The sequence below is a fragment of the Helianthus annuus genome, chromosome 16, assembly GCF_002127325.2.
Source record: "Helianthus annuus cultivar XRQ/B chromosome 16, HanXRQr2.0-SUNRISE, whole genome shotgun sequence".
Taxonomy (NCBI): Eukaryota; Viridiplantae; Streptophyta; class Magnoliopsida; order Asterales; family Asteraceae; genus Helianthus; species Helianthus annuus.
The window spans coordinates 114,429,532-114,444,454 of record NC_035448.2 but is presented as its reverse complement, the minus strand read 5'-3'; the positions used below and the strand labels follow the sequence as shown (position 1 = coordinate 114,444,454).

The 14,923-nt window shown below is 40.9% G+C and overlaps 1 protein-coding gene across 2 annotated transcripts; it reads right to left on the bottom strand.

Moving 5' to 3' along the window:
* On the bottom strand, positions 1–6,824 carry LOC110915812 (ceramide kinase). Of its 2 annotated transcripts, none has more exons than XM_022160560.2 (12): positions 6,424–6,824; positions 5,090–5,233; positions 4,442–4,609; positions 4,222–4,314; positions 3,759–3,851; positions 3,091–3,313; positions 1,886–1,970; positions 1,656–1,805; positions 1,435–1,536; positions 1,001–1,339; positions 416–482; positions 1–333 (listed from the first exon to the last, which is right to left on the bottom strand). In XM_022160560.2, exons 1-12 carry the CDS (start codon positions 6,601–6,603, stop codon positions 196–198), a joined length of 1,782 nt encoding a protein of 593 aa, XP_022016252.1. In that variant the 5' UTR covers positions 6,604–6,824; the 3' UTR covers positions 1–195. The 2 variants fall into 2 exon arrangements, with proteins under 2 accessions (XP_022016252.1, XP_022016254.1); XM_022160562.2 differs by having other exon boundaries at positions 6,410–6,546.
* Between the last annotated feature and the right edge of the window lie 8,099 nt (positions 6,825–14,923).

Sequence of the window (14,923 nt, the reverse complement as noted above, 5' to 3'; positions counted from 1 at the left end):
TTATAAAAAAATCTATGTATTCTCTATTAATGGTACCTAAAGGGAAATCATAATTGCCCCTTGAACTAATCAATATTTACAATTACTACCATCAAGTAATTGTCGGTGACTAGTTATGTCATATTGGTAATATTACATCTTACAAACATACGAATCAAATACAAGGGTAATACTGTCATTTCATATTCGATGAAACTATGTTTGAGGCCCAGACGCAAACACATTAACAAGACCGCGAAAGACTTGTGCGGATAGTTTGTGAGCCAGAAGAACCTCACCATCGACATTCCACACGCTCTCCTCCCCATATGAAGTGAATGTGAACGTTGTTGTCTGGACAAAATTTTTAAAAAAATGAACCCAACATTTTCACAAGCCGGTATATATTCAACAATAAAAGTAACAAAATTTGTACCTTATAATGTTCCACAAAATCAAAGTCCAATGGGCTTCCACCCTTCCTTGCTAGTTGCATGAGGTGCCTACATGTCATTATCAGTCATGAGTTAGAGCATGTGCTTGAAGCGTTTGTATGTGTGGTAGAGGTGGTCAAACAGGCGGGTTGGGTTGACCCGATAGAATTTTGTCCAAATCCTCCACCAAGTATCAATTTGGTTTCTTTTATGCCAACTCTTACAACAAAAAAGTTACCAGAAAACTTGTAAAATGACAAAAATACCCCTAACTTTAAAAAAATAGAACAATAGTGTACTCTTCAAAAAGTTACCGAAAATTTCGTCAATTTCATGAAGGTTTGGAGGCCGGAACCGGCATAAACGAGACCACGTTGATACTTGGGTTGGTCGTAAAGCTGTCTTAATATTCAAGTAACCTTATACATACTTGGGTGACATATGCATACATTATCTCAAGCTTTTTTATATAATGCCAATAATAATAATAATCAGAATGAAACAGTTTAGAATCTTTCGGCTTCCTTTTTAGCCAAGTTTTTTTTATATATTTATCCATTTGACCTGTTAAAGATAAAAAGAATTACCATAAATAGAAAGCGCGAGGGCAGTCTTTGATCAAAATAAGATGCAAGAACCCATCTGAAAGATGTGCATCGGCAACCAAGCCATCAGGCGCCTTTTCATTTCTGCATGAGATGACCGCAGCACCAATACTAAGAAACCGTCCTTTAACTGTAACTAACTTTGATTCTTGGTGCGAGTCCGATGTTTGGTTTGTGTTACAAATGTGACAATTGACGCGACACGGAACCCTTTTGGGATCCTTTGGTAGGCCCCAAAACGTCTTTAATTTTCTTCCATTCGCCTGTGTATCTGTTTTCTCATGTTCAACTTTCGTAAAAGCTACCTCTGCCTCGTATGACCTTGAAAAACAAACGGGTCACGTTTGGAAAAAATAATAATGACCCGAGAAACAATTGTAAGCCGGTTTTGTTTTATTAACCGTAAAAACAAATACCTGTGTCTAAGAAACACTTTTGTTCCTGCATAATCATATCGTTTTGGCCCCATCCATCGATATTTTTCGCTCTCTGTGATCACGTCTCCGTAGAAACCATACCTAGTAACATTAAACAAAAATAAACTTACCCAAAAGATAAGAATTAAACGAATAAATGAAAATGAGAAAAATACGAAAAAAAAATTACATCAAACAAGGAGAAAACGATAGGAGTCTACCCAGCAAATGAAGCTGTATATCGTACACGAGGCTCGTGTTTGGATATTTGTGATGTTTTCCATGTTACAATCTGAGCTATATCCAGGCGTAACTTTTTACCGATAATAATTTGCAATGCTGATGTCACAGGATCTCGAGCTCCAGTTGTACTGCAAGACTACAGGATATCAAGATTTTGAAATTCCATGTTTAACATAAATAAATGATAATCATTTGACGTGAAAAATACCATATGACAATAGCATCGGTGGACCCGGAAGGAATAAGTCCAAAGCGAAATTGATCATTCGGGAAAGAAATCTCGGGATCATGGGCTGGTTACAAGATTATGTGATATTGAATAATCAGAATAGGATATTGTAAAATGGCCAAAAAGGACATTCCTATATATTGTTGGTACAAATATATATTATGTATGACAATTTAGTTTCCATCAACTATAATAACTTTTTGTAAATTATTCATTATTTAATTTTACTAAATTCACCTATAGTTCAATAGAAAAAGTTTAAAATACAAAAGTCCCTTAACATGCGTAAGTCGGTTTTACTCATGCGTGATTTCTGTTTTTTACCACATACGTAATTAGGGGTTACTCATGTGTGATTTCTGTGTTTTGTTCATGCGTGATTTTGTGTTTAACCGATGCGTGATTAGCGTTTGAATTTTATAACATGCGTAATTTAGTCACGTACGTAGCACACGTTTAAGGGGCTATTGTACGTTAACCTTTCCCTAGTTCAATATATATATATATGTGTGTGTGTGTAGTGAAAGTGTAAAATACAATATTCCTTAACGTACGAGCGTACAATATGAAATTATGTACGTTATAAAACTCAGAACCCTAATCACGCATTTTGAAAAACCATAATCATGCATGTTGATAAACAATAATCACGCAGGTTGAAAAATCATAACCATGCGTGATTATGTTTTTTCAACATGCATGATTAGGGTTTAGAATTTTATAACGTGCGTAATTTCATATCGTACATTAAGGAATATTGTACGTTAACACCCCCCCCCCCCACATATACATATATATATATTCATAATATAACTTATCATAAATTTAATTTCCATCAACTACAATTATAACTTTAAAAAAAACCTATACACTTTTTCTAGCATTCACAAATAAGTCATTTGGCTGTAACTTTGACTGATTAAATCCGTTGACTCTGAAAACTAACAAAAAGATTCTTATAAAGTTTAGAGACTTATCATATAATTATTTTATAATAAAAAAAAGTTATAGTAATGCAAAAACTAGGGACGGTTTTGAGAAGAATAAGATCCAAGGACTTTTAGTCTTAAGTTTCTTAAAGTTAAGGGATTTAGGCATGCAAATATAAAGTACAGGGACCTGCATACAAATTTAGCGAAAGTCCAAATAAACAAATGTTCAAGTAATTGCTTCGAAAAACTTACCAATATTTGGGACTTGTGATTCATCAAGTGATGAACTCAGGAGCGGTGACTCATCCTCACGAGAAGGCAATGGTTCAGCCATGGTTACGGTTGGACCAGAGTCCACTATGTCATTATGGGTATCAACGGTTTGATCATGATCCGGTGGGGCTGGTGGATACGGAGCTTTATGTCTGGACAAGAGAACACTGTTTAGGATCTCATTAAATAGGCCGTCACCTCCCTGAATCACATCAGATACGTAAAAAGTTTAAAGAAAAGTCTCTTAATCAGAATTATCAGAGGTGGCAAGATGCGTGTGTAGGGCATGTTAGATAACATGTCAATATAGATTCGGGTCGAGATGGTCATATTTAGTAGGGGACGGGTCGGGTTGGGATGACCCGTAAAAACCTTTTTTTCTAATCCACATATTGATAATTGATGTGTTACTTATGAATCCAATAACAATATTAATACAACAATAATCTTTAAATTTGAGAAGACATGTGTCACGTATTCAACATGTTTCCTCTTTAAGCTATTTTTATTTGACCCGTTTCACTTATAAAAAGAACCCAAACCCAAATTGGCCCATTTGTAAGTAAACAGGTCAAGCTTGCCACCTCTAGGAATTATGGAAACTAAAAAATAATAAAAGAAACCAAATTCAGATTCACGAAACTTACAACAGCAACAACCCCATCATATGAAGCAAGCTCCCTGCTTGTAATAGAAGTCATTGCATCAAATGCATGACCAGCCCGTTCCGTCACAATAACCTATAAAACAAAATTATTATGATTCAACAAACCAAAAATAGTTGAATATATATAGAGGCCGGTAATTTTACAAAATGCCTTAACGTACGAAGCGTACGAGATTCAGTATCAACATGCGAAAAAAAGTTTATAACATGCGATTTTGGTATTTTTGAACATCATGCGATTTTGGTTTTTTTATAACACGCGATTTATATTCTTTTTATTAATATGCGATTTATATTTTTTTTAACATACGATCTTCTGTTTTTACAACATGCGACTTTTTGTTATAACGTGCGAATTTGACATTGCGTACGCTCGTACGTTAAGGCAAAATGTACGATACACTTTCAATATATATATATATTTCCACAAATTTGTGTTGTACCTTTGTTTTTACTTCGGCTTGAGAAAAGAGTGGAGCGACATTTTCCCAAATTTGGCATCCATTTCTTTTTCCACTCATCGGGTTAACAAAAACCTAATCAAGATTAATAAAAAATCTAGAAAGCTATTAGCTATCTTGAACTTTGACTTATTAAACGGGTAATAAACATTCATAATCAAGATTAAGTGACCACGTGCATATAGTAACTAACTAAACATACCAGAAGATTCTTAGGCCTATCGGTTTCGATGCCAAGGAACGTTTTTATTTTATTCACCCACGTTTTACATGTTTCCTTATTGTCATGACCAAAAGTGTAAACAACTGGAGTCCAAAGAGAGGGTTGACCCTTTGACATTTGTACACCATGCACTTTGAACCGGTACATCTAGAAGAAACATATGAAAGAAATAATCAAATTTATTCATGAGTGAGTCGATTCAGGTTGGGTGGTTATCTCAAAGGGGCTATTACAAAGATACGGTTGAAAGGAGAACGGGTCAAACGGCTTGGAAATCACCCAAATTGTATAGTCAATGCATAAATGATAAAACCTTGACAATTGTTTCTTTTGTTATCTGTAATAATAATTTTGTTTCTGTAATCTTAACTGAAGCGTTAGCTATTTGGAGACATATTCTTAAACAGGCACAAAGATGTTTACGGGTCAACCCAACCTGACCCGTTTTGACTTGTATTAAAAATGATATGTTTCAACCATATCTCATACTGACTTGTTAGTTGTTACCCAAATAGCATAACCCGCCCATCTTGTCACTTCTAGTTTTGATTCTGAAAAACTCTGGCCCGTTTTGACTAGTACTAGTGACCCATTTCAACCAAATGTACATTGGTATGACAAACAAACCTCAGATGAATGACCCGACAAGCATCCTGGGTTTTCATGTATCAAGCCAAAATCTATGAACTCGACAGCATAAACCTCGGAAATTTTGATAAAAGTATCGCTTTTGGAAGCATAAAGTATTCCTAAACAGCATGAGCTATCCTCCTGTTTATTCCAAGAAAATTAGAACACAAGAATAAGGTCAGCCTTGTATAGTATACTTTAAAGGCAAATTGGATTTAAATAATCCCAGCTTTCTCAATTTGGCCGATAATAATCCCAACTCAGTTATTGCCGATAATAATCCGAACTCGTCCACTTTTGGCCAATAATAGTCCGCCGTTAAAAATAGCTTACGGAGTTAAGCTTTTTTCCGAATTACAAACTGATGTTTATGGATTTTGATCAGAACGAGGATACAAGTCGATTTATGTAAAACTTACCTCGAAACGATGCTTCAAACGGCTTGATTTTTGTTAATTAGAAGTTTAAACACCCGAATTGAAGCACCGTTTTCGTCGTTTGGGGCAGTATTTCGAGGTAAATTTTACATCAATCAACTCGTATCCTCGTTCTAATCAAAAGCCCTAAAACATCAGTTTGTAATTCGGAAAAAAATTTAACTCCGTTAAGCTGTATTGCAGACTATTATCGGCTAAAAGTGGACCAGTTCGGATTATTATCGGCCAATAACTGAGTTAGGATTATTATCGGGCAAATTGAGAAAGCTGGGATTATTTAAATCCAATTTGCCTACTTTAAACTGATTAACTAAGGGTAGCAATTCCTGACACATCACAAAAGTAGTCAGGTTTGGGTTGTCAATTGTCATGTCTAAATTTCTAACCCGTTTTATAAACAGGTCGTGTTGGGGTTGACCAGTTTAACCCGTTTGATTAAACGGGTCAAATCTAGGTTGACTTGTTTAACACATTTAATTAAAACACATGTCAACCTGTTTAAAACTAGAATAAAAGTATCAAAAAGTATAGTTATTTTAAGGTTAACCATCCGACCCGTTTACGACCCATTTACAACTTGATCAACCCGAACAATCTGGCAAATGTCAACCTGTTTGACTAGTTTAGATAATATCATGGTTAATGTTTAGAGACAAATAAAAATACGGGTCATGTTCGGGTTCATCAATTCAACCCATCAAACTAGCTTAGGCATAATTTAAAGTGAGTTCAAACATGATCTCAATGTGCTCAACTACAAATATTTTATTCTATTAATAGAAATATAAACCATAATCGACATGAACAATTAATCACACCAAATGCATAACAAAAAACCAAATTCATGTTAAAAACTAACAAAAAAGAATCTCAATTTAACCTGGAGAAACTAACATTTGAAAGCGAATCCAACGAATTCCATGATAACATATCTGATTTAAGGGTAAGAACAATCTCCCCAACTTGATCCATGAAGAAATTTGAAGTCAAAATCGATGGTTTTTCCTCACCCTCATATTGGGTATTTGCTGGAGAATCATCAACATCACTTGAACAACCTGGGTTTCTCTGCATGTCACAAGATTATGTTTGATTATAGAAATAATGGAAATTTGTGAAATGGAGGGTTTTTATCCAGATTTCTTGAATCTGTGAGCTACAAGAAGAAGAAGAAGAAGAAGAAGAAGATTGAAGATGTTATTGTTTGAATAATGGAGCTGTTGTTTGTTGACACGGGGGATTGCGGATTTACAGGTATGTACGATCGAGATCTAAGCTAGATTTTTTTATGAAGAAATTAACAAGTTTTTTTGGGTCAAAAGGTTTGTTATTAGAGGGGCTATTTTCGTTAACTTAGCATTACCCCCCCCCCCCCCCCCCACCCTCCTCTCGTATTGCATGAGGTGTAAAACCGTAAGAAATAGTATCAATGTCTCGTCACCGACTACTAATACTGAAGGTGTGGCGTGTTAATATGAAGAAATTTGATCGAAACGTAAAGTATAGAAGATAATATAACTAAGTCGATTTAGAACCCGTGCGTTACGACGAACCTGTTAAATAAAAAAAATAGACGATGTAAAGACGTTGAACCACACACGCACGTTGCGCCGTGTTAAATTGCAAAATTTAGAATAAAACTGAAGATACATTACCGAGGCCGGATATTACCCACCGAAGGGCGAACGAAATAAACATGTCAGTTCCGTGCCCAAATGAACATGTCAGCTCCGTCCTCCACGTAACTCCGGAGACGAACCACCATTCAAGTGCGTCTGGCCGAATGACGTCATCCCAGTTGACCACTATAAATACCTCACCAAAGTACAACGCCAAGTACGATTTTCTGAACCTTCGTCCTTACTTTCTCTCTCTATTTTCTCTCTCTAAACCAATACTTATCCTCACGCCGGAGGGTGGTCGCAGAGGGGACCTCCCATCTCTGTGGCGAGCCTAACAGTTTTCTGTTTTGCAGGAATCTTTCCTAGCTTTCTACAAGACCCAAACCTTCGATTACAGGCTCCGGCCTTAACTCGACTCTTTGGTTCTTCAATTGGCGCCATCCGATTTCACAAGCTCACAGTCCTTCACCTTTAGTGAATTTCTTGAGCAGTAAACTGATCTATGGCGGCCTCGAGTTCCATGAATTCGGGAACCATAGCTGCTAGTACACAAACTACAGCACCAGTACGTGTTAGCTCCATAACTCCAGCTCCTTTGAGTTCATGGCCAGGAACAACTCTGTCGTTCATACTGGTTCCAACATCTCAAACATCAGAATTCGATGCCGAATTCTTGTCAAAAAATGCAAGTCTTCTTCGAAGGCTAAAAGCCCAGCAGGCTAGAGATGAAGAAATCCTCGGTTTACGAACCAGGCTTTTTCACGATGAAACTCCAGTAAGGACTACGGGTCCTACAATGTTCACCCCTCCTACTTTCTCCACAGTTGTTACCTCGGAAACTTATAACGGATTTGTGCAGGGTTCTTCCGGACCATCTCCCGCAATGGCAATACGAAACGAAACACAAATGGAAGCAATTAATGATCCGGAGCTCACCAAGCCATACCATCCGCTCTCCATGACTGCTAAGTCCAAATTCAGTGCTCGTATAACACACGCCAAGCTCCCTCCGAAGCTCAAGATGCCTACTACAGTCAAAAAATATGACGGTACCACTGATCCGTACGATCACATGTTTGACTTCGATGGGGCCGCACGTGTAGAGCAATGGCCGATGCCGGCATGGTGCTTCATGTTCGCATAAACACTAACCGGGTTGCCCGGGTATGGTTTGACGCATTAAATGAAGGAGAGATAAATGACTTTGAGGAGTTCCGAAGATTGTTCCTCCAGAATTTTAGCCAACAACGGCACTACTCCAAAGAAATCACTGAAGTTCACAACATCCGAAGAAGGGATGGAGAATCTTTGGATAGTTTCATAGACTGTTTCAATCGGGAAAGCATGCAGATCAGCGGGGTAGTTGACCAGTTAAGGATCTCCGGATTCTGTCATGGTGTCCGGAACAACCAGCTGGTCGAGAAACTGCACGAGAATCTGCCGAAAACCATGGAAGTACCAATGGAGCGAGCCAGAGCTTTCGCTCGGGGGGAAAATGCATGTAATCCAGCTCCGGAGTCAGATCATAAGATGTCTTCCTGGAAGAAAAATGGCGGGTCCGTATTCGATAAAGCCCCGTCCAGCAATAGAGGATGATCGCACCCTTACAGCAGAAATGATAGATCTCAGAGAGGACGAAGCTCCGGGTCAAGGTTTTACAACCTGTCAGATCTTTCCAAAACTCCGAGTGAAATCCTCAGTGCTGAAGGAGCAAGCTTTCCAGCCCCACCGAAGCTCCGAAACCCAGGTGACAAGAACTCCAAAAAGTACTGTGATTACCATCATGCTCGAGGTCACAATACAGACGATTGTTGGTCCCTAAAGCAAGAAATAGAAAAAGCAGTGCGGTCTGGAAAATTATCGCATCTGGTGAAAGAAGTTAAAGAAGGAAAGTCTTCAGGAAATTTGGCGGATAATCCAAACAATCAACCAGCAATCTGCATGATCAGAAAAGTAGGTAATCAGGGTATCAAGCGGTCCTGTCATCATATGGCCGCCTGGATGCACCAACCAATCGTTTTCCCTCCAATTACCCCTGGAGAAGTAAAAGACGGACCTATCATAGTGTCCGCGGTCATAGCAGGTCACAAAGTCCGGAGGGTCTATGTTGATAGCGGAAGTGCTACAGAGATTATGTATCAACAGTGTTTTCAACAGTTAGCTCCGCAAACCAAAGCAAAATTAATACAAGTCTCTATGCCACTGGTAAGTTTCTCCGGAGAAGTTGTACAGCCCATCGGGCAAATCACTTTATCTACAACAATGGGGGAAGGAAGCATGGTCCGAACCGTTAATTTGACATACCTAGTGGTAGAAGCAAGGTCCGTCCAAAACGTTATACTTGGGAGGCCAGGCATGTGCGGTTTTGGTATCATCAGTTCCACCATTCACGGTTCTCTAAAATTCCCCACCGAAGCAGGGATCGCAACGTTGCACTCTGAGTCAACAATCTGCGTAGCGGAGGTACGACAAAGTAACGCTGATGTCCAACCTCCGAATCCCCTTATAGAAGAATGGGCTATACACCCACATTTTCCGGAACAAAAAATTGCAGTTGGGGCTCAACTCCCTGAACGAACCAAAAAGAGGCTGTGGAAACTTTTGTCTAATTCACTCGATGTATTCGCATGGCAAACCTCTGACATGGTCGGAGTACCCCGATGTTTGGCCGAACACAAACTGAAAGTATCACATTCGGTAAAACCCGTAGCTCAAAGAAAAAGAAATATGGCTCCAGCCCGTAACAAAGCTATCTCTGAGGACGTGCGAAAGCTACTAAGTGCCGGAATAATCAGGGAAGTACGGTACCAGACATGGGTCTCCAACCCGGTAATGGTAACAAAGAAAGATAAGACCTGGAGGATGTGCGTCGACTTCTCTAATCTGAACAACGCTTGTCCAAAGGATTGCTATCCTTTGCCAGAGATCGACTTGAAGATTGATTCTCTTTCCAGCTTCCCTCTGAAATGCTTCTTGGGCGCATATAAAGGTTATCACCAAATCCAGATGGCTTTGGAAGATGAAGACAAGACCGCATTCGTAACAAACGAAGGTCTTTTCTGTTACACTAAGATGCCATTCGGGTTAAAAAACGCCGGAGCTACGTACCAAAGACTGATGGACAAAGCGTTCAAAGACCAGATCGGCAGAAACCTGGAAATTTATGTGGATGACTTGGTCATAAAAAGTCAGGCCAAAGACAACATGATCGATGACATACTCGAAACCTTCACCAGGCTTCGGAGTATCAATCTCAAACTTAATCCCAAAAAGTGCTCTTTCGGTCTAGAAGAAGGAAAGTTCCTAGGGGTATGGATAACGCGGTCCGGCATACAGGCTCATCCTGATAAAATCAAAGCAGTAATCTCCATGCAGCCTCCAAAGACAGTTAAAGAAATCCAATCGTTAAACGGGAAGCTGGTAGCACTCCATCGTTTCGTATCAAAAGCAGCTGATCGCTCTATCCCTTTCATGAATGTGTTAAAGAAGCGAACGGAAAAAGGTCAGATAGAGTGGACGCCAGAAGCCGATTCGGCATTCCAGGAATTGAAAGTGTGTCTTGGATCGCTACCCACCCTAACCGCTCCAATCACCGGTGAAACTGTCACTGTGTATCTCTCCGCCTCTCATTTCGCTGTAAGTGTCGTACTTGTGGTATACCGGAATCAAGCACAAATCCCACTCTACTACGTAAGTCGCATCCTGAAAGATTATGAAACTCGGTACCCGATGATAGAAAAATTGGCACTCGTATTGGTGCACGCCTCCAGGCGCCTCCGAAGGTATTTCCAGGCTTTTAATATAGAGGTACAAACTGACCTCCAGATCCAACAAATTCTCAGAAAGCCGGAGGTTTCTGGACGCCTAACCAAATGGGCTATCGAACTCAATGCATTCGATATTACCTACCGAACTAGGGGACCGGTGAAGGGCCAGGCTGTGGCCGATTTCCTCGCGGAGGTACCAACCGGAGAAAGCGCCAAAGAAAAGTCCGTCCTACCAAAGGTATGGAACTTATATACGGACGGAGCTTCCAGCAGGGAAGGATCGGGAACCGGGTTAATCCTGATAGATCCAGAAGGAATAGAATACACTTATGCTCTACGTTTCGAGTTTAAAACTTCGAACAATGAAGCAGAGTATGAGGCTCTCCTTGCAGGACTCCAGACCGCGGCTAAAGCCGGTGCGACCTCCGTACTAGCACATGTTGATTCACTACTAGTCGGTAATCAGGTTAGCGGAGAATACGAGGCGCGAGAGGAAAACATGATCCGGTATCTAAGCCAAGTTAACAGTTTGATCTCTTCGTTCGACTCGTGCAAGATTGTTCACATACCGCGGAGCAAGAACAAAAAGGCGGACGCTTTAAGCAAACTTGCCTCGGTGGCATTTTATCACTTGTCTAAAGAGGTGCTAGTTGAAACTCTTCAAACTCCGGCTATCCATCAGACAGTGTCTGTAATGTCAGTCTCCGTACAGGAAAGGTCTTGGATGACTCCGATCTTGGAGTATCTGAAAGATGGCGTACTACCAGAAGAAAAAGCTCAAGCCCGGAAGTTAAGGGTCAAAGCGTTGCAGTATCAAATCCATAACGGGCAACTTTACCGAAAGACCTTCCTAGGTCCGCTCCTAAAATGCTTAACTCCGGAAGAAGCCAGTTATGTCATTAGAGAAATCCACTGGGGAATATGCGGCATCCATGCCGGACCTAGAATGGTCGTTGCTAAGGCTATGAATGCCGGATATTTTTGGCCGGGTACGCATCAAAGTGCTGTTAGCGAGTTACAAACATGTGAAGAATGTCAGCGACACGCGCCTATTAGCCATAGAGCCAAAAACAACCTCGTCCCCGTGACTTCTGCATGGCCATTCCAGAAATGGGGGATTGACATCGTCGGTCCTTTCCAAGCTTCCACCGGAGGGGTGAGATTCCTATTGGTCGCCATTGATTACTTCACAAAATGGATCGAAGCTAAACCCCTCCGGACTATCACAGGGGAGCAGGTGCTGAGGTTTGTCTGGGAAAGCATAGTGTGCAGATTCGGAATGCCACCTTGTATAGTAAGTGACAACGGAAAGCAGTTTGCGGAAAAACCATTCAAAACATGGTGCCAAAGAATGCACATTGAGCAGAATTTTGCTTCGGTTACCCATCCTCAGGCTAATGGGCAAGTAGAAAGAGCCAACCGCAACATTGTGGAAGGCATTAAAAAGCGCTTGGGGAAGGAAGGCGTTTCATGGGCGGATGAGCTCCCGCATGTTCTGTGGGCTCACCGGACCATGCCAAAGACAAGCAACAAGGAAACTCCCTTCAGCTTGACGTACGGTACCGAAGCAGTCATTCCCGCAGAAGTAGGGATACCCACGCCTCGCATGCAACAGAGCCGAGAAGAGAATGAACAAGAACTCCGCCTAAATCTTGATTTAGCCGAGGAAAGGAGAGAACTTGCGGCCATCCGGGAGGCGAAATATAAAAAAGAGTTGGAAAAACACTACAACTCTAAAGTAAAGGAGGCCCGGTTCAAGGTCGGAGAGTATATCATGCGGAGCAACGAAGCAAGCTTGGCTGAGGGAACGGGAAAACTGACGCCCAAGTGGGAAGGTCCCTACCAGATCAAGACAGCAGGAAAAGACGGCGCGTACACCTTAAGCAAAATGGATGGAACCTCCGTTCCTCGTACTTGGAACGGAGTACACCTTAAGAAGTGTTTTCTTTGAAAAATTTATGTTTCAAAATAAATTTGTAAAACGGAAGCTACGAGCTCCGTCACTTTTAGTTTCCTTGTAAAGCGGATGTTTTTACCCGCCCTAAAGCAGTATTATAATTCCAAGAACCGCAGAGGGTTTTACCTGCGGATTGTTTAAAATGTTTTTACTTTGTGCTTACCGGAGAAATTTAACTCCGGATCAATCAAATAGAATGCCATAAATTTTCTGTCAGCAAAAGTTGCAACTTATAAATAACCATCGGCCGAAATCAGGGAACTAACCCTAAAAGGAAAGGACGAACTGGTATCGTTCGTATTTCCCTCACAAAAAATTATCCTAAACAAAATGCAATACGGATCCGCACCTAACTAAGAACGTTCTGAAAATTCGAAAATGTACGCACCAAAATATGGACGCATGCACAAAATAGCTACATTAAAATAACCGGATATATACAACCGGAATGATATTAATATCATTTACAAAAGGATAATTGTCAAGTAAAACATCATTACAAGTTGGAATGAGGTACCTACCCCGGTACCAAACATGTTCACTATTCAAAAGGTAAAATCATTATGCAAACAAACTAAAAACTGCCAAGGTGCATACCCCAAAGAGCCGGGCATGTCCACCTTACTTCTCCGAAGATTCACTGCTTGCGAAGGTTAAAGCCTCTTTTATCTTGAACAACGGTGCATCAATCAACTTGGGAGATCCTCAACCACCGGAAAGGTAAGGGAATCAAAGCATGCAACGACCGTACTCAGTTCTTCCGCAGCATTACGATTCAAGAGCGGGACCGCTGAGTAGGGAGTCTTCAATTTTAAGGCATGGAGATATCCGTTGTGAAGACCAGAATTAACACCGACCGCACTCATTGCATTATTCACAGCGGCCACGGCGGCGGTCATCTCCCGACCCTTGTGTATATTTTTAGCCAAGAGCCGAGCCCCCTCCGAAAGAAGCCATGTCTTCGTAGCATAAAGATCATCAACCGACGCTTTCAAAGCAGCATTCTCCGTCTTAATTCCTTCAACCTCGGCTTCATAATTACACTTCATTTCTTCGATTTGGGCTTTCAGGTCGGCTTCCCCTGCTTTTAACGCATCCCACTCTACATAAAGTGTTAGAAATAATAATGCAAAAAAGAAACTATAATCGGAAAAGGCACGTACCAGCCATCATGTTCGCATATGCTATGCAAGCATTATTAAAGGACTCCTCCATCTTCGCCAGCACCGATTTATGTTCTTCATCCGTCTTTTTCATGGACTCTGAAAAATTTCTTAATTCCGCACTCACCCGATCCCTCTCCTCGGCAGGAGCGGCTTGGGAAGATTGGTTTTGAATAGTTAAAGACTTGATTTTTTCCTGATGAATCTGGAGTTCGAAAGTCAACTGAGCAATTTTCTTTTCCGCCTCTGGTGCCCTGTGGATCTTACGTTTCAAAGACCGGGTTTCCTTCTCCAGGTTTTCTCTCACCGACTCCGACTCCACCCATCGCCGATAAAGCTCCGTCACCAAAACGTTTGATTGAGCTTGGTTGGACAAAACAGCTGCACCCAGATCTTGGCTCTTCATCTTCCGGCTCCTAGCATGATCAACCGGAGTATTGATATTGAATAAAAAAGTTCTTGCAACCAGCTCATCCATCACGGAGTCTGTATTTCGGATGTCCCAATCCGGAACAAATTTGTCCTCAGCTGTTGTAGGATCTATCTCCATATCATCTGAAAACACATCTGCATACCGAAAGAATGGCATCAACTCAGGTTCGAACCAAGAGGGAGGGTGAGAGGACACTTGGTCTTCTTCCTCACCAACAAAACAGTCCGGACCCAAGGATGAACCCAAAGTCGTACCTGAAAAAGTCACCACCTTATACTCACCAGGAGTCTTTCCAGCCCCTTTACTAGACACTTTCGGGTTTTCAACGTCCATACCTTCCACCTCGTTGACCGGAAGGAAACCACCAGAGAATGCTGGGGTAGGTTTGGAGCGTGCTAAAGCAGCTTCCTCCCTTGAAAACTTCCCGCCTGTGAGATGTTCGTCCAGCTCAA